Source organism: Doryrhamphus excisus, linkage group LG12, assembly GCF_037039965.1.
Source record: "Doryrhamphus excisus strain RoL-2023G ecotype Guam linkage group LG12, RoL_Dexc_Guam_v1.1, whole genome shotgun sequence".
NCBI lineage: Eukaryota > Metazoa > Chordata > Actinopteri > Syngnathiformes > Syngnathidae > Doryrhamphus > Doryrhamphus excisus.
Genome location: NC_136368.1, coordinates 985,382 through 1,006,820, shown reverse-complemented (window position 1 = coordinate 1,006,820; position 21,439 = coordinate 985,382). Strand labels below are relative to the sequence as shown.

The window sequence follows — 21,439 nt, the reverse complement described above, 5'->3', positions numbered from 1 at the left end:
TTGGTCCGTCCACATATTCCTTCCCCCCCGCCGTGGCTGCCAACACTCAAGCTGCGAGTCGCCGTGTCCGGGGTTATTTTTAGGGAGGACATATTGTTGTTTTCTTTCAACAAAAACAGCAGATGAGATGGACGCTCGTGCCTCCGCAGCCCTCCGACCAGGCCACACGCTAATACTCACAGTACATACAGTACATGCAGTAATACGTTGTAATACGTTCGATATCCCGTGTTCTGCTATTTGCTCACTCATGGAATGCAGAGCCGCACCTTCTAAAAATATCATTTACTGGAGAAATATTGCAATATCATCAGCACTTTTAGAAGTACAAATATTCATCTGAAAACATCAAGAAAAAAAGATGTTTTCTAATGTTAGGACACATTTTTATAAAGGACTTTAATTGGTTATAATGCTATGAGAATCAAGTCCAAATATTACATATAATATTTGGTAATGGTAATGGTAATGGTAATGGTAATGGTAATGGTACACATGTCCAAAAGGAGTAGGAAGAAGCAGAGCTTATTAAATCCTACCCCTCCATCTGGTACTTTTACAATCACTAACTGTTACATTTGTTCACTTCCTGCTTTCCTAATAATAATTTAAATAATTAAATTAAATTTTTTGGGTTGTTTTTATTTAATTAATTAATTAATTAAAATAATAAAATCTGTCACGTACAGAAGTACGAGATGATATGGAATATAATAAAGTCATAATAGTGAGGAGATCATGTACAAGAAGAAAGTTGAAAATTCAAATAAATGAAGAAATGAAGTTTTTTTTAAAAAAAAAGTCCAAATATTAAAAGATATGAAAAAAATATGAAAAGAAAGATTATTTCAAAAGAAAGTTGAAATATTTGCAATAGTAAAAAAAGCAAACATGGGAAAAAAAGAGTGAAGTTGATATGAATCGTGTTTTGAAATATTTAGCACATTTTACTACATAAGAAAGTGGCAAACTTGTATACTTGGAGTTTTTCCCCTATGAGGGACATGGACAGGGACGGGGACAGGAATAGGGACAGGAATAGGGACGGGGACAGGAATAGGGACAGGGACAGGGACAGGAAAAAAGAGTGAAGTTTATATGAATCATGTTTTGAAATATTTTGCACATTTTTACTACATAAGAAATTGGCAAACTTGTATCCTTGGAGTTTTTCCCTACGAGGGACATGGTCAGGGACAGGAATAGGAATAGGGACAGGGACACGGACACGGACAGGGACAGGGACAGGGACACGGTGTTGGATCCTCAGTCAGCATGTACTCAAGCATCATAAAACCGTTTCAATCAAATCCTTGACATCCTCTTCTGGTATTTTCATCTAACACACGCACACGCTTGCTCTCCTCCACTTCCTATGAGCACCAAAGATGGGCCGGCGTCCCGCCCGTATGGCGGCGTGCTGGAGCAGCGCTAAAAATAGCCTCTTACATAAGACGGCAATGCATGCTGGGGAAGAGCACAGCCTTTGCCTCCATTGGCTTCCATCTCAGTGCCTGGCAGCCTTTCCATTGGTTGGACTAATACTCTAATAATACTCTACTACTGATACTAGTAGTACTGGTAGTACTAGTAGTACTGGTAGTACTAGCACTACTTAGCTTGTCGGGTATCAGGATTTCACAATAAAAGCGCAGTTGCTCTCACAGAGAAAACAATGACGGAGTATTAGGACCAAAAGAATAAACAGGAAGTGATGTATTGACAAAATAAAAGTCAATGTATTAACAGAAACAAAAGTAAAACCAAATCGAAAGGAAACTACGGTAATGACCTTCCCAGACAAAACCATCGAGCGGTTGATTGACACTTAGCAAGTGTGGTCGCGAAGGAGGCGCCATGACGCCAAAGCAGCCCCAGTGGGGTCTTGCTGCGGAACATGAAAGGAAGCGAGTGGTCCAAGCACACGGTTGCTAGGAGACCACCAACATTGTCAGCCATTAGTCCCCTTCTCTCTTCAATTGCCATTGTTCACTCGTGACAATGCGTGGCTGTGTGCAGACTTCAGCGACCGGCTGCTGGAGGTGGTGGGCCTGGAGGGCGCCATGGAGATGGGTCAGATCTACACGGGGCTGAAGAGCGCCGGACGCCGGCTGGCTCAGTGCGGCGTCGTCACCATCAGGTATACGAGTATATGAGCTAGCGATGTCGCTAAAAGTGGAGGACAGCTGAGCTACGGTGGGTACCCAACCCCAACCCCAACCGGTACCTGCGTCCGTACACCCGCCTCATCACGCGTCTGCTGTGTCCCCACAGGACGTCCCGGCGACTCCCCATGCAGATTGACGGCGAGCCGTGGATGCAGCCACCGTGCACGGTGAGTTTCAACCTCGGAATGACGGCTAGGCTATGCTAACTATGCTAGGCTATCACCACCTGGAGACACGCCCCCACCTAACAGTACCACACGGAAACCACATGTTGCTACTAGAGACCGCCCCCTTGTGTTGGACGACCTCATTGTCTGCGTGAAAGGCAAAGGCAGGAAAATGCCAGATCGCTGTCAGCACGGGATTGATAATTCTCTCCATTAATTGACCGCTCCGTGTTTGGCTCCGCCCCCTACCAGCAAACCTCCACTTTGTCCACTTTTGCTTTGGCTTCCTTCCCTTCCTCCTCTGCATCACGCACACCCCCGTCCGTCACCTCCACAGCCCAGGAGAAGATCAGCTATTTGGATTTTGTCTTCTCCATTTTTTCCTCTCGCTCGTCGGGGGCGGAAGATCCACAGCTTTTTGTTGTTCTTCTTATGTGAGATGCTGGCAAGGCCGACGTGAGATCAGCCTTGGATTTCATAACAAGATGGAGGATTTCACCTCCTTGCTTGGAACCTTCCCTGACCTTCTTTTTGGGTGGGGGGGGGGTGTTGAAGCCATCCGATTGGCTGTGACTGCTTGCTGCAGTGTCACCCAACACTTTGGCTGGCCACCCTACAGAGGAGGACCTGCAGCAGATCAGCAGATCAGCAGACGCTGACCTTCAGGCTCTCTTTGCTCTCATAGCTTCATAACCACGTAGATCCATAACCATAGATCCATAACACATAGCTTCATAGGCACATAGATCCATAACCATAGATCCATAACCACATAGCTTCATAACCACGTAGATCCATAACCATAGATCCATAACCACATAGCTTCATAGCCACATAGATCCATAACCATAGATCCATAACCACATAGCTTCATAGCCACATAGATCCATAACCATAGATCCATAACCACATAGCTTCATAGCCACATAGATCCATAACCATAGATCCATAAAACATAGCTTCATAGCCACATAGATCCATAACCATAGATCCATAACCACATAGCTTCATAGCCACATAGATCCATAACCATAGATCCATAACCACATAGATCCATAACCATATAGATCCATAACCATAGATCCATAACCACATAGCTTCATAGCCACATAGATCCATAACCATAGATCCATAACCACATAGCTTCATAGCCACATAGATCTATAACCATAGATCCATAACCATATAGATCCACAACCATAGAGTTCCATAACCACATAGATCCACAACCATAGAGTTCCGTAACCACATAGATCCACAACCATAGAGTTCTGTAACCACATAGATCCACAACCATAGAGTTCCATAACCACATAGATCCACAACCATAGAGTTCCATAACCACATAGATCCATAACCATAGAGTTCCGTAACCACATAGATCCACAACCATAGAGTTCCATAACCATAGAGTTCCATAACCACATAGCTTCATAGCCACATAGATCCATAACCATAGAGTTCCGTAACCACATAGATCCACAACCATAGAGTTCCATAACCATAGAGTTCCATAACCACATAGCTTCATAGCCACATAGATCCATAACCATAGAGTTCCATAACCACATAGATCCACAACCATAGAGTTCCATAACCATAGAGTTCCATAACCACATAGCTTCATAGCCACATAGATCCATAACCATAGAGTTCCATAACCAAATAGATCCACAACCATAGAGTTCCATAACCACATAGACCCATAACCACATAGATCCACAACCATAGAGTTCCATAACCACATAGACCCATAACCACATAGATCCACAACCATAGAGATCCATAACCACGTAGCTTCATAGCCACATACGTAGATCCATAACCATAGATCCATACCCACATAGCGTCATAGACACATAGATCCATAACCATAGAGTTCCATAACCACGTAGTCCCATAACATAGAGTTCCATAACCACATAGATCCATAACAATAGTTCCATAACCACATAGCTTTGTAGCCACATAGATCCATAACCATAGAGTTCCATACCACATAGTTACGATACAAAGGTGACAACAGACCTCCAGTCTGATGTTCTTCATGACGTTCTCTGCTTCTTACAGATCAGGATCACACACAAGAACCAGGTCCCCATGTTGCTGGGTCTGCCCCAGAAGACCCCCTTTGTGTTTTTCAAGAAACGCAGCCAAAGTCGGGACTAGGAAGTGCGTGTGAACCCAGGACCCCGTCCATGCATGCACCCATGAAAGCCTCCATGGGCGGCTCCATCGGGTTCACGTTCAACTCCAGCAATCAACACTCCAAACTGCCAAACCGACGCGCCTGGCGGGCTGCAGGGACCAGGTAGACACCTGCTCAGACTTTGGACCTGCAGAGGTGCTGAGAAACATCTTCACCAATGTGCTTTTTAGCACGGATGGCTCGGAAGTTCTCAAGGAGGAGAAGAGGATCTTCATGCATCATTCATGGTCTTTTGTTGAGGCCTAGATGGGTCACGTCTCCGTGTGGACTAGAAAGGGTGCACCCCCTCAGGGACTAACACACCCCTGCAGGTTTTTATTGACCAAAGCACTGCAAGACCCCCTTTCAAAGCAGATCCCTCTATTTAAGCTAGACGCCTCATTAGCGCCACGACGTCCTCACCGTCCACCCCCCCCATGTCTACCCCACAGTATTAGTGTGTGTACAAATGTATGATGTAGGATTATACCAAACGTATCAATGTCTGCCAATATATCCTAATATATAGCCGCTGCTAGCTAGCTACAGGACATGAGTGTTCGCCATCATCATCACCGGCTCGGGTTGCTCCTCCACCCTTTCGTGGAATTTGCATAAAAACTTCCAAAGTTCTAATAAGGAACTTTCCTATTCCAGTAGAACCCCACGAACTTCAACATGGTCCGCCCCAGGATGGTAAAAATACTAATTATGACATCATAGCAATAAATCTGATAACAGTTGCATCACTCCGATAACTGATACAGCGATGCCTTGGTTAACGTCACAAACCTGTTTCAGAAGGTCTGACTCAAACCGAAGCGGACAGCGAAAGTTGTATATGTACGAGAAAAAAATTGTATAATTAAAATAAAGTAATACATTTATTGAAAGTCGGAAATTTACAAGAAAAATAGTATGACAATAAAGTCATAAATTCACACCCCCAAAAAATTTATTTCTGAAAATATAGTTGTACATTTACAAGAAAAAAAATTGTACAGGAAAAAAATACAAAATATTTATTATATACAAGAAAAAACTCACCACAATAAAGTCATAAATTCACAGGAAAAAGTTAGTACGATTACGAGAATGAAGTTGTAAATTTATAAGAAAAACTTGTAATAATGTGAGAAAATAAGTCACACATTTGCAAGAAAAAAAGCTGTGAAAGAATAAAATGTTAAATGTAAGACAATAACATAGCGATGTATCTCTTGCTTCTCTTCTCTTGGAAATATTCTGTACTAACAGGCATCGCCTGAGACAGCTAAAGGGGGACCTGTGTGACCTTTGGCTTTGGGCAAAGGTCATATTAAATGTACTAGCGTTTGTCATGTACAAGAGGAGTACAAGTGGACATGTACGCCACAAAGTCATTAAAGTGTATATATAGAAGTATAGAAGCATTTGCAGGGACGCTGGCCCTTTAAATCATCCACGCCGAGGATGGTTGGGGGAGGGGTGAAAAAAAAAACCGTGAATGAAATCCAACCATTCATAAAAATAGGTCGCTGCCGCGCTCCGATTGGCCGAGCGGGGAGCTCGTCAATTATTCATGAGCCACTTGGCTTCAATTGGCTGCTCCTTTGACTGACATGCGCATTGGGCCAATCGGCGCTGAGGCTGCGCGTGGCGCTCTCACGGCGGTGGAAAAGCAAGTGGAGCATGAAGACGACCTCAGTCAAGTTTTGTTGGAGGCGAAGCGAGCACCAAACTGATCCGCTTCGGTTTTGCGCCTCGGTGGACTTTAATTCGTATCTATTCAGCCTGCTTTTGTTGTAGAGGACACTTATAAAACCAGGTAAGAGCTTTATCTTTCACGGAATGTTTGAAACGAACGAGATAGTCCACGAACGATAGTTTAGCCAAAACATCTTTAAACCGTGTTGTGTTCTTATTACGACTTGTTTTACATGCGCCATGTAAAACCGAATGTTTAATCCGAATATGCGTTGTGGGCTGTTGGTTTATGAGCACAGACAGGAGGAGTGTTTGTGATGTTTTTTTATGAATGGAGGGGCCATTTCTCCCCCCACCCCCAATCACACGGATAGAGTTTCACTTCATTGAAAAAAAAAAAACAAGCTGGGGGGGGAAGGGCGGGAGGAGTACAGACGAGGTGGGGGTTGGTGACGCCCCCCTCCCCCCACAATCAACACGGTAGGCCAAAAGTTACCAAAGTTTGTTGACGCGATGACGTGAACGTTACACAGTGTGTGCTTTGTGGCTGCTCGCTGGTGCGTTCAGGGACACGTTTTACATTTGTTGTTGTAGCTTTTTTTGTACAGTATCCGAAAAAGCCAGTCTCCTGTGAAGTACACACGCTGAATATCCGCGTTAGAGGCTTCTAAAGTGTCAAATGTTATGCTGGGTACGTGATCATGAACGCCACACACACACACACTCACACACTCCTGCTCTAAGTGCTATCTGCTCAGCGTCTGCAGTAATTGCCTTGAGCTAGGCTTTATTCGTCATCCATTAAGGGGAGATAGCACAAGTGAGTCATATCAGGGCCGGGAGAGAGAGATGTGAGAATGGAGGCTACTGTTGCTGTGTGTTGTTGGACAAAGACAACTTTGGAGTTAGTTGTATCAACCTGGACTATATGAGGATGATGATGGAGAGTCAATGAGTGCTGCTTATGTAAGCGCATTATGCGTCTTGACGTGGCTTGGCTCGCGGGCCAACAAAAGGAAGTCTGCAGCAGCATGCGACGTATTTACATTGTGTTGACGTGATGCCCCCCCCCCTCCTTCCTCAGGACACGGGAGCCGCCAATCACCCGGACAACATGGACGGATTCTACGACCAGCAGGTTCCGTTCATGGTCCCGCCCAGCGTAAGTCGCACGTCACACCGCCACCATCTTCTGTCCGGGATTTGATTGGCACTTGAATGTCATCTGACCACTACCCCCCCCCCAATCTGTAACAGCCCCATGTCGAAGAGCCCAGCAGGACCTTGAATGAACGCAAGAGGAAGTTTGTGGACACGGAGCTCGCCCAGGACACGGAAGGTACGTAGTGGACTTTACGCCAAGACGACGCATGATCCTGATATCTGAAAATTCCTCATTCCCAGAACTCTTCCAAGATCTCAGCCAGCTCCAGGATATCTGGATCGCAGAAGGTGAGTTGTTGTACAGTTTGGTGTTTTTTTTGCTAAAATGCTAAACCCTCAACCTCAAAGCTCCAGTTTAGCACGTTTTTGTGTTTTGGGGGGAAAGGGGGCAAAGTCCAGCAGAACCGTGAAGTAACCCTTTCTGTTGTTTTGGTTAACATTCCTGCTTTTCTCCTTTTTCTCCACAGCCCAGGTTCCGGACGATGAGCACCTTGTCCCGGACTTCCAGTCGGATAGCTGTGAGTAGTCCTCCTCCATGTGGTGTTCCTATGTGTCCCCAGAGGCCGCTTCCTAATTGGGATGTTTCCAGCAGTCCCACTGCGACCCCCCCTCACCCCCTGCTTTGTTCAAACATCTTAATCCCGGGGAGGACAAACAGCATCCTTTGCGCTCGGAAGTCCGCTTTTGGGCTTGTGTGTGCCCCCCCTTGCAACATTTTAGTTGAATCAGCCGATTGGCACGGGGCATCACATGATCCAAGCCTCCTAATCTCATTTCACACTTTCCCGCACTCGGGCCCCGCCGCTGGAGCGGAGCAGATTCTAACAGAAAGGGCCGCCTCTCGCTTCCCATAAGAATAAATATCCCATGTATGTATGCAGTATGTATGTATTATGTGTGTGTTTGTTTGGAGGATGCTGGACTTGGTTGTCGGGACTGCCTCGGTCAATCACCGGGAGCGCAGGCGTCCGTGCAGGCCGGGAGTCACCATGGCTGTGTTTTTTTTCAGCCTTGGATCCCTGCGAGTGTGAGAAATGATTGCTGACAGTGGCTGCCGTTGCCAGGCGGCAAGCTTTCCCTCGCGCTCTCTCGCTCTCTCTTTCTCCGTGGCAATTATTCAAGGCCAGATTTGCAGATAGGCACTGACACGGAGACTTCTTGGTGAATCACAGTAGGCGCGCAACAAACCCATGAAAAAGTTACTGTTATGAAACACGGAAAAGCAGAAGTCCGGGTGGCAAGGAAACTATTAGGAGACGACCAGCTCCTCCGTGAATCTTATCTTGGTGGGGAGGGGTCTGAGTGCCCGAGTGATCCGAGGAGCTATGTTGTCTGGGGCTATGTGCCCCTGGTAGAGTTTCCCAAGGCAAACAGGTCCGAGGTGACGGGACAGACTACAACCAAGAGGAGGAACCGTATCTCGCCCAGGCGTGGGATACCGCGGCCTCACCCTGGAGCCAGGCCTGGGGGAGGGGGTCGCAGGCGAGCGCCTGGTGGTGGGGCCTTCACCTGTGGGGTGGCGGTCAAGGGCGGGTGCCTGGGCGACCAACCCACAAGGGCTTGGTGTGTCCACCTGGCACGACGTTGGAGCGTATGACTAGGATCCTACCGTTTACCAGTGAAGCTGCGACAAAGCTCCTTCTGCTTTCTGTTCTTTGCTCGTCTTGCTCTTCAGCGCCCTTGGTCGTCTATCCGCCGCCCTCCCTGCTCCTCTCCAGTATCTAGTTTCTTCTCCGCTATTATGCGGCATCCTGGAAACTGCAGCCCGCCGCGGAGAGGGCTGCGTTTCAGGGTCTAATGGTTACAGTCGAGAAATCACTCAGCGCCATTAGATTGCAGGCAGTCGCACTGATTGATGGCTGTTGGGATTGGGTCTGTCCTAATAGGATTCAGACGTGAGGTTTGATGGCTTGTGTGTGTCATGCACTTCGTATCACCCCATCTCCAAAAGTAGCTGTGGTCGGGGGGGTGGGTGATAAATATTCATTGTCATCCTTTTGCTTGTCAAACGGGATCGAAGAAACTGCTGCAGCGACTGTAAGTGTAGATGGCGTCTGGACTCATCCTTCTATTTGTTGTCTCTTCCGTCCAGTGATGTTCCATGGCCCGCCGCCGGCCAAGATCAAGCGTGAGCTGACTCTCTCCAAAAACCTGTCCCCCTGCCACCAGGACAGGAGTCCCATGCCGTACGGAGAGAAGTGCCTTTACAGCTACAGGTACAAGATGGCCGCTGACGTCCAGAGAATCATCACAAATCCTAACTGCTTGTCTTGTCATGCTCAGTGCCTGCGACCGGAAGTCTACTCCCACATTCAAGCCGCTAACCCCCCCCTCCACGCCAGCGTCCCCGTACGGCCCGGCGGGAGCTCACCCCCTCCACGAGCAGACTCCTCCTCCCCCAAACCCCGGCGCCGCCACACTGCCCCCTGGACCGCATGTTCAGCAGCAGCAACAGCCGGCGCACCCGGTCCACAGCCCGCCGTTCGCTGCCCCCTGTGTGCTGATTGGCCAGGATGCCAACAATTTCACACCAGACCACAGGTGAGCGGCACTCTTTGGGTAAAACCAGGTCATTCCGATTTCTACCATTAATAATAATAATCTAATAATGTGTTATTATCTCCTAGCGTTCTCAGGTTCCAGAGGCAGATGTCTGAGCCATCGCTACCTTTCCCTCCATCAGAGACTCGGGTGCGCACCCAGTTTTTGCCCCAGGCCCCCAGCAGCAACCGCAACAGTCAACCGCACGAGGGGCGCCCGCTGTACCACCGGCAAATGTCCGAACCCCTGGTGGCCGTGCCCCCCCACGGTTTCAAACAGGAACTCATTGACCCAAGATACACCGAGCAGGGCGTTCCGAACCCTTCGGCTCCCTCGCTGGGTCCCTCTCGCCAGGCCGCGTGCCACCCCATGGCCATCAAGCAGGAGCCCCGCGACTTCTGCTTCGATTCCGGTGAGTGGCGCCTCATGATTGGTTCATCGAGCCAGTTAGTCCGTTGCTAGCCCACCGTGAGGAATGTCCGGCCATGTTTGTTTAGTCCACCGACACATGACTGTCAGTTTTAGCACGTAATAGCGGAGCACAGGTACTCCTTTCACTCTTGCACTGTCCGACTTTAATCTGATCATTCCTTTCGAGTCACGCCAGTCAAGTAAAAGTGGGTCTTTGAGCTCAGCGTAAGCCTCCAAGGGCAAAAAGGAAATAGGTCAGCCAGCCAGGTGGCCACAAGCTCTCACTGAGCCTACCTGGAATAGATTGAGGCCAGACCCCTCGGAGGACTTTGCGGCCTGTGAGGTGCCGCGACTTGATCATAAAAGCCCGACGAGAAGGAGCCAAACATTTTGTCAGCGACGGCCAACCTTGAAGCCTTCATCAGCAATGAAAGTGTTTGGTCACATGGTAGCCACGTAGCGTCGTCCTTCTAACGCCCACGCACCCAGCTGTTATCCCCGCTCTGCCGCATTAGCATCCTCCTTTCCTGAAATGCCGTAACTTTGGGCGGAGAGAAAAGCCGCCAACGTCACGTACTCGCGTTCCTTTTCTGCACGGTGGCTGACCGGGTGGCCTGGCAGTGATGTAATAACAAATCCTCTTAGCCTCTTATGGTCTTTAAGTACCAACGTCACTCAGCGCTATCATCTGGAGCTGGACAGAGTATGTCCATGTTGTGGGGGGGGGCAATGACTGTGTGCGGCCAACCAAAAAGATTTGGTATGTCGTCTTTCCTCGTCTTTCTTTGATCTCTGTCAATCGTATAACTTGACAGGACGCAGACGCACAATGGCTTTGTGTTTGGTATGCAGAGGAACACAGAAACCAGGCCCTGAACCCCCCAGGGGGGACAGTCCATGCAACTTGATTATCATTGAGATTTAACACAGCGGCCATTGCGCTAATCCTGTTTTAAGGTTTGCTGAGCGTGAGTGGGCTGTGCTGTGCTACTCGGCTCCGGTCCACTCTGAGATGTGTGCGGGCAGGGGGGGGGCGCGGGCGTGCGGGCAGTTGAAGCTTAACGCGACCGGTAGCGAGACGGTAAAGCGGCCATCATCCACCGTTACCAAGGCGCTGATCCTTATCAACATGAAGCCAATCACACAAATCAAAGACGCTATTTTGAAGCGGCGTATCTTTACGCGTACGAGTCCAAATATATCTACCAGCTGCCAGGTGGATTTTGATGCGCTGCGCATTTGAGATGACAGAAACTGTTGGGATGTCTCTGGTCTAAAATTATATGCCCATCGTCTTTGTTTTGCAGAAGTGCCCAACTGTCACTCATCATTCGGGAGAGTGGGGACCTTCTACCAAAATAACCATGAAAGTAAGTTTTCCTTTTGTTCTCGCTTATCCCTGCTGCGTTACAAGTGTTTGGTCGAGGGGGGGTATGTGCGGCCCCCCAGCCGGGTGGGACTAACTTAGATCAGCAAGGATGAACGAGTTGAGGTCAGCAAGATTTGAAACGAGCGCTCGGGGGGGAAGTAGATCAGTGGGTGCGGGGCAAACGTGCATGCTAGGGATTTAGCAACTACGTGCTAACAATACACTACATCGATTTTCCAGGCTTCTCCTTCGACAGAGATCCTCAACTCTACTTTGACGATACCTGCGTTGTCCCTGAAAGATTAGAAGGTAAGATGGTTGGATTCTTCCGTTCTCACACGTTGACTAGCAAGTCGGGTTTCCGGCGGCCACACTGACAATGTCATTCCTTCCGGCTGATCTTCCGGCTGATCAGGTAAAGTGAAGCAGGAGCAGTCCATCTATCGGGACGGACCCCCCTACCAGCGCCGTGGATCCCTGCAGCTCTGGCAGTTCTTGGTCACGTTGCTGGACGACCCGGCCAACGGACACTTCATCGCCTGGACCGGTCGCGGGATGGAGTTCAAGCTCATCGAGCCTGAGGAGGTTCGTCAGCTGACGGCTCTTTTTATGTTAAAGACAAGAGGATAGATGTTTGTAACATCCACGTGTCTTTTAAGGTGGCTCGCCGATGGGGCATCCAGAAGAACAGACCCGCCATGAACTACGACAAGCTGAGCCGCTCTCTGCGTTACTACTACGAGAAGGGCATCATGCAGAAGGTAAAGACGTCTTACCCTTTCCCTACCGAGTGTCCTCGCTCGGCTCCATCTTGAGAGTGAGTGTTTTAAGAGGCAGACATTTTTGTTCCCCCTAAGGTGGCCGGTGAGAGGTATGTGTACAAGTTTGTGTGTGACCCCGAGGCCCTCTTCTCCATGGCCTTCCCCGACAACCAGAGACCCAACCTGAAGGCCGAGCTGGACGGCCTGCCGGGCCTGGACGAGGACACGGTTCCCCTCACCCACTACGAGGACACCGCTCCCTATCTGCTGGACAGCGGGGAACACTGTCTTGCGGGCTTGCCCTTCCCGGACGGTTGTGGCTACTGAACCCCAAAGGGGCGCCCCTGACGCTCACCACACCACCATGCAAAAACACTACCAAAGTCTTTCCACGCCCCGCTATGTCAATTCCGCCGCTGAACTGCAGCGCGGCTCCAAGGGACCGTTGTGCGTCCTCGCTGGATTGTGGACAAAAAGTGATCCGGGGTAAAAGATGAAACGGAGGGAACGATGCAAGGCCTGGAGGCTTCCAAGAGTTTGTAGATGACTACGCTTCTTCTAACCGCATCAACAAGAGGAGATTTGGCAATTTTTATTTTGTGACAATGCGTTTTTCCTAAAACTTTAAAAATTCTACAAATCTAAATTTGAAATGCAGCACTATTCCGTAGTGGCCTATTCCTACTTTTTGCGGCCTGAGTTGATGCTTGTGCACCTGGCTCTGAAAGATGGAGGAAAGGGCTTTGAATCGCACCCGCCAAGCTTCTTTCCAAACATTTCTGTACATACGACTTCTCTTGCAAGACACCCGAGACTCGCTCAGGATTCTGGCTTTCGGGCTACTTGGTCAGGCTGCTCTCTTGTGGAAATGTTCTTTCATTGTCTTGACCGCATAAGAGATTGTATCTTCCCCCATCCCCTCTGACTGCAGAGACTGCAATCCTTGGTACGACCCCCCCCCCCCAGCCGGGTTCTTTATTGTTCCATTTTAGAACTAATTAACGCTCGTCTATTTCCAAAGGGATGCATATGCAAGTACATGTTCCCCAGCCAAGAGAATTTTGTTTTCTACGTGTTGTCTTTCTGGCTCCTCCTGATGCACCGGTATGGCAGGAGCATCATGGCATTGCATGCAGACTAAACATTTTGCCGCCATCTTTTGGAGACCTGTAAGCGACTTCGCGGGGCGTAATCGGCCTCTCGCTCCCACGTCAATATTTGTTTTATTTTTTTGTCTTCATTTGGAATGAGGGCAGCCTTCTATAAAGTATATATTTTTGCTATAAAGTCGCAGTCCAGGTTTGATTTTTGATTTCTGATGGTTCTGTAACAGTTGGGGCATTTTGGAGAACAAAGCTAAAGTGTCATGGCGCCCTGACTGCTAACTGATGCTTGGGTGAACAGATGGATGACCTCGCTTTGCAAACGAGGCGTGTAAAAGGCCAGAGTTCCAGCAAAGGCCGCATGACGGGATGCATGCCAGGCAGGCACGGGGACGGTCTGCACTTGTATAGGCTTCACAGACACCCCCGCCCTCGACAGACCCCCCACCCTCACATTGTGTTTTCTGATCATGTGTACTGGCTGAAATAAACACTCCTCTACGCTTCATCGCTCTAATGCTGCCTTTCTGCTCCTTCTCGACCCCCCCACCCCCACCTCACCCCAGCAGCTTGACCTGCCTCATGTGAGTCACATGTTTTGCTTTTTTTTTTTTAGGTGAATGATTAGCCCACGCCCCTTTCCAAACACTCACTTGTACTCCAAGCCCCAAACAACATGCTGACCATGTTTAATCATGCGTCGCATCGGCCAAACTTCAGACATATTTACGTATTTCCTGTATATTCTTGCTACTTTTGTTGTCAAATTGTGGGAAAACTAGCCTTAGTTCTTCGTTGTAGTACTACACCTGATCTTCCCGTACAATCTGCATAGGTGAGGTGAACAATTAACTTAAATCACAGTCAAATGTGACTTAAAATAGGCTAAGACGGTGGTGTACAGTAACTGCAATCATATGATTACACAGTGTTAAACTAGAATCGCATGCTAACACAGGGTTAGCATGTACAGTAACTAGAATCGCGTGTTAAAACAGAGTTAGCACATACACTAACTGCAATCACATGCTAACATAGTGTTAGAATGTAGAGTAACTGCAATCGTGTGCAAACAGTGTTAGCATGTCATTGTGAAAGTGCATGCTAACATGGTGCTAGCATGTATAGTAACTGCAATGGTGGTTATCAATGGGAATGGAAGGAGAATCAGAAAGCAGGCCAACAATGAGGGTTGATTAAACACGGAGTTGCGCAAATATGACGCCTAATAACCAGCGAAGAATACTACATGCAGTAACTTTGAATGCATCTTCTGAATGCCTTACAGTATATTTGTATTTTGCTTTATTTACCTATTTTTATGCTTCATTTAGGACAGAAATCAAATAGATAGCTGAGTGAAACTGCGGAATTCAAACTGCAAAGTGGAAAAGGCCGGCTTTGGTATCTTAGCATCGCCGCTAACCTGGTAATAAAGCTGTGAGCCGCATGGCCGCCACGGAAAACCATGTTTGTTGTTGTGGCGGGACGACGGATGGGTCCTGATGTATCAAAGCACGGAGGCACCAGGGGAAAACACCACTAAATGGTTCCATACTGTACATGATTGCTAAGTACTTGATACACACTGCTGGCTGGGTCGGCACCAAGGTGGACATACTTCTCCACCGCTTCAATTATTCATCCACGTTCCCAAGCTGGCAGCTGGAATGTGTTCTTGACTCTTCACTCTCACTGCATCTACCATCAAACCTCAGATTTCCAACACCCTGGTTTTGGTATTCCCTGGTTGTTGTCCACCATCTTGGTTTTGGTTCCAATATTGCTGACCAACACCATGAAGCCATCACACAGTACCACCATTATTTAGTACGTCTCTTCTGTGCACTAGCCCGCCTACCTCATGCTCACACTTTGGGTTTTACAGTCCACATCCGTGCCAAATAGTCACATAACAGCTTCATTTCACACACACTCACACACACACACACACACACACACACACACACACACGGCCTCCAAACCGGTTTCGTTCACAGAGCAGCGCTACCCTCTTGTGGATGATAAAGCACAACCAACAAAGCTCCTCATGTTTGGACGTTGTGAGACACAACATCCATTCTTCCTTCAACTCCATCTTTTCCATCTCCAAAATCTGTCAGCATGAAGTGCTCGGTCGGGGGGGGGGGACAAGTCGTTACATAACACAACTATCTTGCCAAGATTTGGTCTTTGCAGCAGCGGCAAGCATCTATTTATTGCTCAGACTTTTAACAGGAAAAACACGGCATTTTGAAAGCCAGTTTTGTGTAATTCTACTTGGACTGGCAGCATATTGGCCGAGAGAAGGAAGCATTCTTAGGGAATGCTGAAGATGTGCAAGAAGATGGGGAACTTCAGCAGCAAGAACTTCTTTCTCTACATTTTTTTCAGTTTATTATTGTTTCATTCAAGAAAAACAATGAAATTGTGGAAAAAACAATGACATTGTTTTTGGTGCCTAACTATTTCCAAGTATATCAGTGTGGGTGTGAGTGTATAAACGAATGGAATTAACTGAAATACCTTTGTACGACGGCGCTTTATGAAAGTAAGTATACCTTGACCCATCCAATATGGCGGCGACGTTGACGTACGTCTCAGCGCTCGATGCGGCGTCTATCTCCGTCTGTGGTTGGGTCGACCTCCTCGTCAAGGACTGCTGGTTAAAGGTGAAAGGTGGCCGGGTTCCTCACACACTACAACGTTATGCACCATTGTCATAATAATATTTTAATTGAAAGTGTATTGTAAAGGGGGGAATGGGACACACATTGACCGATAGTGTTTCTTGGCAATGTGGCCTGAATAAGACGACATGAAGGCCTTCTGAAGTAGTGTAGTACTTTTTAAACGTTTAACAAGCTAGTAATTGTAATAGTAGGAATTCAAGGTGACCACTTAATTGACCTTAAAGACAAACACACAAGATTTTGACTATAATTGTTCTTGTTGGTCGGTCTTTTTCAAGGCGTTAGCACAGCTAGCTAGCTAGCATGCTAGCTGCCTTTAGCACCAGTTCGTTTCAGGAAGGTTTCCATTATCATATTTATTAATGAATTCAAGTTTTTTGTCTGTGTAGTTCACAAAAATCCCACAGTGAGAGTGAATTGATGGATTTCTTCACTCCGTTGTACCCGAGCTATCCGCTGACTTTACCCTACCAGGTGACGTCCAGAGGGCCGAGCTTGGGCGGCCCGCCGCCATGTTTGCACATTTTGCCACGTAAGTAATCATCCCCTACATCAGATTGGAAAGGAAGAAATGGAAACCCCTCTTTTGATCGTCATGGACTTACCAGGAGAACCTGAGTTGAGGCCCGTTGGACACTCGTCGTCAGAACAAGCCATAAAGTTCTTTTTGCAAAGGTACCACTGCATAAATACATATAAATACAATATAATGTAGTACAAAGTACTCAGGCACGTGCACATACTACATTTGTGGGCACGTGATCATGCCAGAAAAAGGCACCCACTGCAAAAAATTGTTCATAAATTATGATAAATTCTCATAAAATGTGGAGGATCACGTGATAACATGTGGCCCCATTTATGTTGTCATCCAAATGGGGCCAGTGGTTTAACTTGGTCAGCTAGCTGTTGTCGGTCTGTGCACGTGCCTGACAGTAGTGTTGGCATTGGGACTGCTTTTAACGCTCTCATCTTTCAGGTCTCTGTACGACTTTGTGCTGTGTCATCCCAACATCAGTTTGACTGACGCCAGACTCACCCACTGGTACTTGTGTTTGGCCTCCAACTTCAAAGAAATCATACAAGGTCGGTTGTTCAGCTTTGATTTCTTTAGTCATGCAGCTAGCTACTTTCACTTTGGATCCACCAGAGTAATCCTATTCAACCTATTCCACTGTGGGTCAAAGCCCATCATTCATATTCACAACAGAAAAGTCTGTTCATGTTGCACATGCGGGACCAGTATCGCCCCTTAAAGGAAAAGTGCACTTGTTTTTGGCGTGTTGTCCATCATCCACAATCCTTATGTGAGACATGAAGACACTTCTCTCTTATAAAAACATATATTGTTACACCAAAGATCTCCGTTACAGGTGTAGTGACACCTGGCCACAGGATGTTGACTGCCATTTTAACTGTAAATCCTTCAAAACAGTAGACTGATCCTGTCATGTCGAAGATCTCTTCGATGCACGGGGACGGGGAAGTAAACCCCCAGCAACAGTGAAACGACGCACCATGTTGATGTGTACCTAATGAAGTGTCCTGTGTGCTGTCTTTGTAGATGAAGGAGGTTTGTACCAGTTCCTGCAGAGGCACCCCGGCATAGAGCTGCTCTCCCCTCATGTTTGTGTGACTCGTGAGTCAATCGTCTCCTCGTGACGTTTGCTCATGTTGAAACTCACCTCGGATTTGAACCTTGCAGGTAACCTCGGAGGACACGTTGACATGCCGAACAGGACATACAAGCAGCAAACGTATGTACCCCAGCCACTTTGACACATGCGGCCAACCTCACTTTTAAAGGAATAGCGCACCATTTTAATAATGTTGTCCGTCCTCCACCATCATTATGTGAGACACAAACACACGTCTCTCTTTTTCCAGTGCCTTCTGAATATATAGCAAGAGCTAAAAAGAGGCAGCTAATGAATGCACTTCATGGGACACACCTATTCACACCATTCAAAGAGCCCCATAAAGGTTTTGTATCCATGCTGTGAGCATGTAGTAACAGGTACATTGCGTCTTGCTGGTAGTACTTCCTTCCTGGGTGGCCTAAGGCATTGGTAGCTAGTTTGTCGCTAGCCGCCTTGGTGTGGCCAGGTGTCACTACACCTGTAACGTAGTTTTTGAGTGTAACAATGTTCAAAATAATAATAATAGTGATGTGCTTCATATGCAGCTCACATGATGGAAATGGTGGAGGTGGAATAGGTGTGTCCCATGATGTACAGTTATTAGCTGCCTCTTTTCATACCTGTTTTTATATGTGTGTTCATGTCCCACAAAGTGCGTAATGGTGGCGCACTGCTTGCATCTTATCCACTCGTCTCTAGCCAAAGACATAACTGTGCACTTCCTGTAATGTACCACAAGGAACACGTGTACCAGGGGTGCTCCTAGGAATTCTGGGCCTTGTGGAAAAAATACATAATTTCTGCTCCCTCCCCCTCAAGGCACGTCACGTCATTTCAAGCGTCCTACGAGGAACCAAGACCTCCTCACTGCAGGCAGCTCAATGTAAGCCATCAAACACGCTGTCCTTCCATACGAGTGCTCGAGGGTTTTCACGGCGGGATCCACTGCTCACTCAGCTCACCGTAGCGACGCCACCTCTGCCTGGCACCAGCGCCAGCGGTCCGGTCGAATGGTGGGACCCTGTCAGACCGCTGGCCGGGTTCCCATCGCAGGGATGCCATCAGAGAGGTCGTCCCAATCGCCAGATATCGTCGGTGGATGGCAGGTGTTGGACCGTGTCCCCTGAAGACCTCCTACAGTGAGTACCATCCAAGCCACCTCCACAGGCTCAGTATGGCCACCACCTCGCATTGTTTCTAGCCAAAGCTAAGCAGCTGCACATTGCGGCCAACGGGAATCAGAACTCCAGATCCACAGATCTCCAGCGGCTTGCTACACATCTAGAAGGACTGGAGCTTCCCGGGGAAGTAGGGTCTGCACATGACCTTCTTGTAGGCCGCTTTCCAATCCAGTCTGTCCATGTGGACTCCCGAGCACTTGTAGAGGTCCACTACTGCCACCGCCTGGCTCTGAGTGGTGATTGTGTCTGTTGCAGGTGTGGACGGCCACTAGAGGACCTCCAGCTCCAGTCTGAGTGGTACAGCTTGACCGGAGACCAGGCGAAGCTCACTGAGGACACGGATCCGTCGCCAGGCCCTGAGCAGCTGGACACCCTGACGCCCGTTGAGGAAAACAAGGACACTGTAGTCCCGGGCAGCATCATGAAAGACGACGACAGCATCATATGTGTGGTTCCAGAAGGTGGGAAGGCGCAAACCGGGGAGGCGCCCTCAGGTAGTGAAGCACCTGTAGCCACGTCTGTAGAGGATCCCGATCTCGTGGCAGTTTCCACTGCCAGCAAGTGGACTTCCTGTGTGCCTTGTGTGGCCTCTTGTGCTGTCATGGTTGGCCCCCCGCTCGCCATGTGTTCATCAACCTTCACCCAAACTGAAGATCAGGCCACAGCCGATGAGCTGGACCGTGGCGACCAAGCAAGGATGCGGTGCGACTGTGTCCCACGCGCTCAGAGGGCGGAGCTTAGCTTGCTGGCCCTGCAGTATCACATGTGCCGACGCCACTGCTGGACTCTCCAGCCTCTGGGAAACGCCACTCATCCGCCGTAAGACGGTTTCCTTTTCCTTTTATGTCTTCCACTGTAGTTAGCAGGATCTTCTCCTCTCCTTGTAGGCAAACTCCACCTCCTGCTGGCATTGTGGCTACGCTGCAAAAACTAGAACGTGACTACAATCAGATGAGAGACAAGATCCTGGCAGGCGTTCACCTCAGGCACCTCAAGCCTTTGTCTGTTGACTGCGACGGGACCCCTTCCATCCCCGTAATGTCACATTAATCAATCAATGTCACATGAATCTCTTACTGTTCTTTACGTGCTCGATGTGCTGAGGATGTACCACAGCGGTATGTCGGCATGTTCCTGCACGTTTCCTTACTACCACCTTTACAAGAACGTCTGCTTCTACCTAACTGTTTAATTGAATTGGAAGATCTGAGGTGGCACAGGAAGAGGAAGCACCAAGAGTTGGAATGACCGTGGGTGTCTTGTGTGCTCCCCAGGGTGCTCCAAGAAAGGCGAGCACGGGTCTTCAGATCGAAACGGCTAGGTCAAGGAGCACCCCCACACGTGTCTCCTGGGACAACGGTGCCACCTTTCGAAGCAAACACTCTTTGTTGGGCATACTTCTTGAATTAAGTCATGTGTCCTCCACTGTGGGCAGCAGGTGGGTGCAAAGAGCTGAACACAGGCGAGGTGTGGTATGATGCTGAGGAAGAACTTGGTACAACTCAGCCAGGAGAGATGTCAGAAGGTAAGACGTGTCGTGTACACCAGCTGACCAACCCTTACTACTGTTGATATACACAGGCTTGGTCAAGAAGAACATCATGGCTCCTCCTAGCCCATCCTGCAATGTGACCCAGGTGAGTAACATCTGGTTCCCATTTCTTTGTGGCCAGCAGAGGGCGGTGTCGTTCTAACATGAGGTCATACTTTATATGTGTCTGATGTAATAATGTTCTCTGTCATCTACAGGTAACCACCCATCCTCCGCTTGGTCGTGGTGTCCAGCTAAGCTCAGTGGTCAGCAGCACGCCCACCCCAGGGGCAACCTTTGTGCCCCCACGCTTCTGGACCGTGAGTGGCTTGGACACCGTGATGGCAGAACTGACCCGCTTCCACCCGCACGTGGGGAGGAAGAGGATCGCGGCGGCTTTGAAGGAGCTGTGGGACACGTACCAGGATGCCCTCTGTCCCCTGCCCCTCAGCACCATCACACAGATGACCTCTGATGTCCTCACAAGGCCTGCCCACGCAATGCCATGCACGCTGGAGGACGCTTGGATTCAACCACAGTAACTTTTATTTACCTTAAGAATGTTCCTGGAAGGAATTCTTTTGCATTGTTCTTATCTTGTTTGTTTTTTTTTACAAAGATACACACTGTGGGGGGTTTTATTATCCAAGAGTCTTTCAGGAGTATTTTTATTTTATTCCACAGAGATGCGTTTAAAAGGTCCACAGTTTGTTTTGGGTTGCACTTTAATTCTCTTCTAATTAAAAATGAGAAGCAGTGATTTATATGGATCAATATATAATTATATATTTTATTTAATTAATTATATATTTTGAACCGCGTCTGATTATTTAAAT

At 48.1% G+C, this 21,439-nt stretch overlaps 3 protein-coding genes across 6 annotated transcripts in view; all 3 read left to right on the top strand.

The window, feature by feature from the left end:
- dgkg (diacylglycerol kinase, gamma) overlaps positions 1-5,969 on the top strand; it is a 28,206-nt gene extending 22,237 nt beyond the window's left edge. For 2 of the 4 annotated variants that reach the window (XM_078794983.1, XM_058082089.2), the window contains exons 23-25: positions 2,020-2,140; positions 2,275-2,335; positions 4,406-5,969. In XM_078794983.1, coding sequence (XP_078651109.1) covers positions 2,020-2,140; positions 2,275-2,335; positions 4,406-4,504 — 281 coding nt within the window. In that variant the 3' untranslated portion in view covers positions 4,505-5,969. Of the gene's footprint in view, positions 1-2,019; positions 2,197-2,274; positions 2,336-4,405 lie in introns of all 4 variants that reach the window. The other 2 variants (XR_009131654.2, XM_078794984.1) reach the window with 2 other exon arrangements.
- A 184-nt stretch (positions 5,970-6,153) lies between these two features.
- On the top strand, positions 6,154-14,075 carry etv5a (ETS variant transcription factor 5a). Its single transcript, XM_058082093.2, has 13 exons — positions 6,154-6,330; positions 7,294-7,371; positions 7,467-7,548; positions 7,614-7,661; positions 7,841-7,891; positions 9,466-9,589; positions 9,657-9,914; positions 10,001-10,326; positions 11,633-11,695; positions 11,935-12,003; positions 12,110-12,279; positions 12,354-12,455; positions 12,552-14,075. The coding sequence occupies exons 2-13, from the start codon at positions 7,324-7,326 to the stop codon at positions 12,780-12,782; spliced, it is 1,572 nt and encodes a 523-aa protein (XP_057938076.2). The 5' UTR covers positions 6,154-6,330; positions 7,294-7,323; the 3' UTR covers positions 12,783-14,075.
- A 1,723-nt stretch (positions 14,076-15,798) lies between these two features.
- rbm44 (RNA binding motif protein 44) lies at positions 15,799-21,366 on the top strand. The gene is made up of 14 exons (XM_078795153.1): positions 15,799-16,230; positions 16,641-16,783; positions 16,860-16,926; positions 17,231-17,337; positions 17,816-17,890; positions 17,957-18,008; positions 18,711-18,774; positions 18,849-19,030; positions 19,328-19,891; positions 19,960-20,107; positions 20,347-20,431; positions 20,508-20,597; positions 20,654-20,709; positions 20,822-21,366. Exons 2-14 carry the CDS (start codon positions 16,672-16,674, stop codon positions 21,143-21,145), a joined length of 1,926 nt encoding a protein of 641 aa, XP_078651279.1. The 5' UTR covers positions 15,799-16,230; positions 16,641-16,671; the 3' UTR covers positions 21,146-21,366.
- The last annotated feature ends 73 nt before the right edge of the window (positions 21,367-21,439 follow it).

What these genes read in the sequence shown, in the direction of transcription:
- etv5a (XM_058082093.2), top strand. Translation starts at nt 7,324, where the DNA reads ATGGACGGATTCTACGACCAGCAGGTTCCGTTCATGGTCCCGCCCAGC. An exon ending in GGACTTCCAGTCGGATAGCT is followed by an intron (nt 7,892 to 9,465) that starts GTGAGTAGTCCT and finishes TCTTCCGTCCAG; the next exon opens with TGATGTTCCATGGCCCGCCG. An exon ending in AGCTCATCGAGCCTGAGGAG is followed by an intron (nt 12,280 to 12,353) that starts GTTCGTCAGCTG and finishes GTGTCTTTTAAG; the next exon opens with GTGGCTCGCCGATGGGGCAT.
- rbm44 (XM_078795153.1), top strand. Translation starts at nt 16,672, where the DNA reads ATGGATTTCTTCACTCCGTTGTACCCGAGCTATCCGCTGACTTTACCC. An exon ending in TCCCCTGAAGACCTCCTACA is followed by an intron (nt 19,031 to 19,327) that starts GTGAGTACCATC and finishes TGTCTGTTGCAG; the next exon opens with GTGTGGACGGCCACTAGAGG. An exon ending in ACGGGACCCCTTCCATCCCC is followed by an intron (nt 20,108 to 20,346) that starts GTAATGTCACAT and finishes TGTGCTCCCCAG; the next exon opens with GGTGCTCCAAGAAAGGCGAG.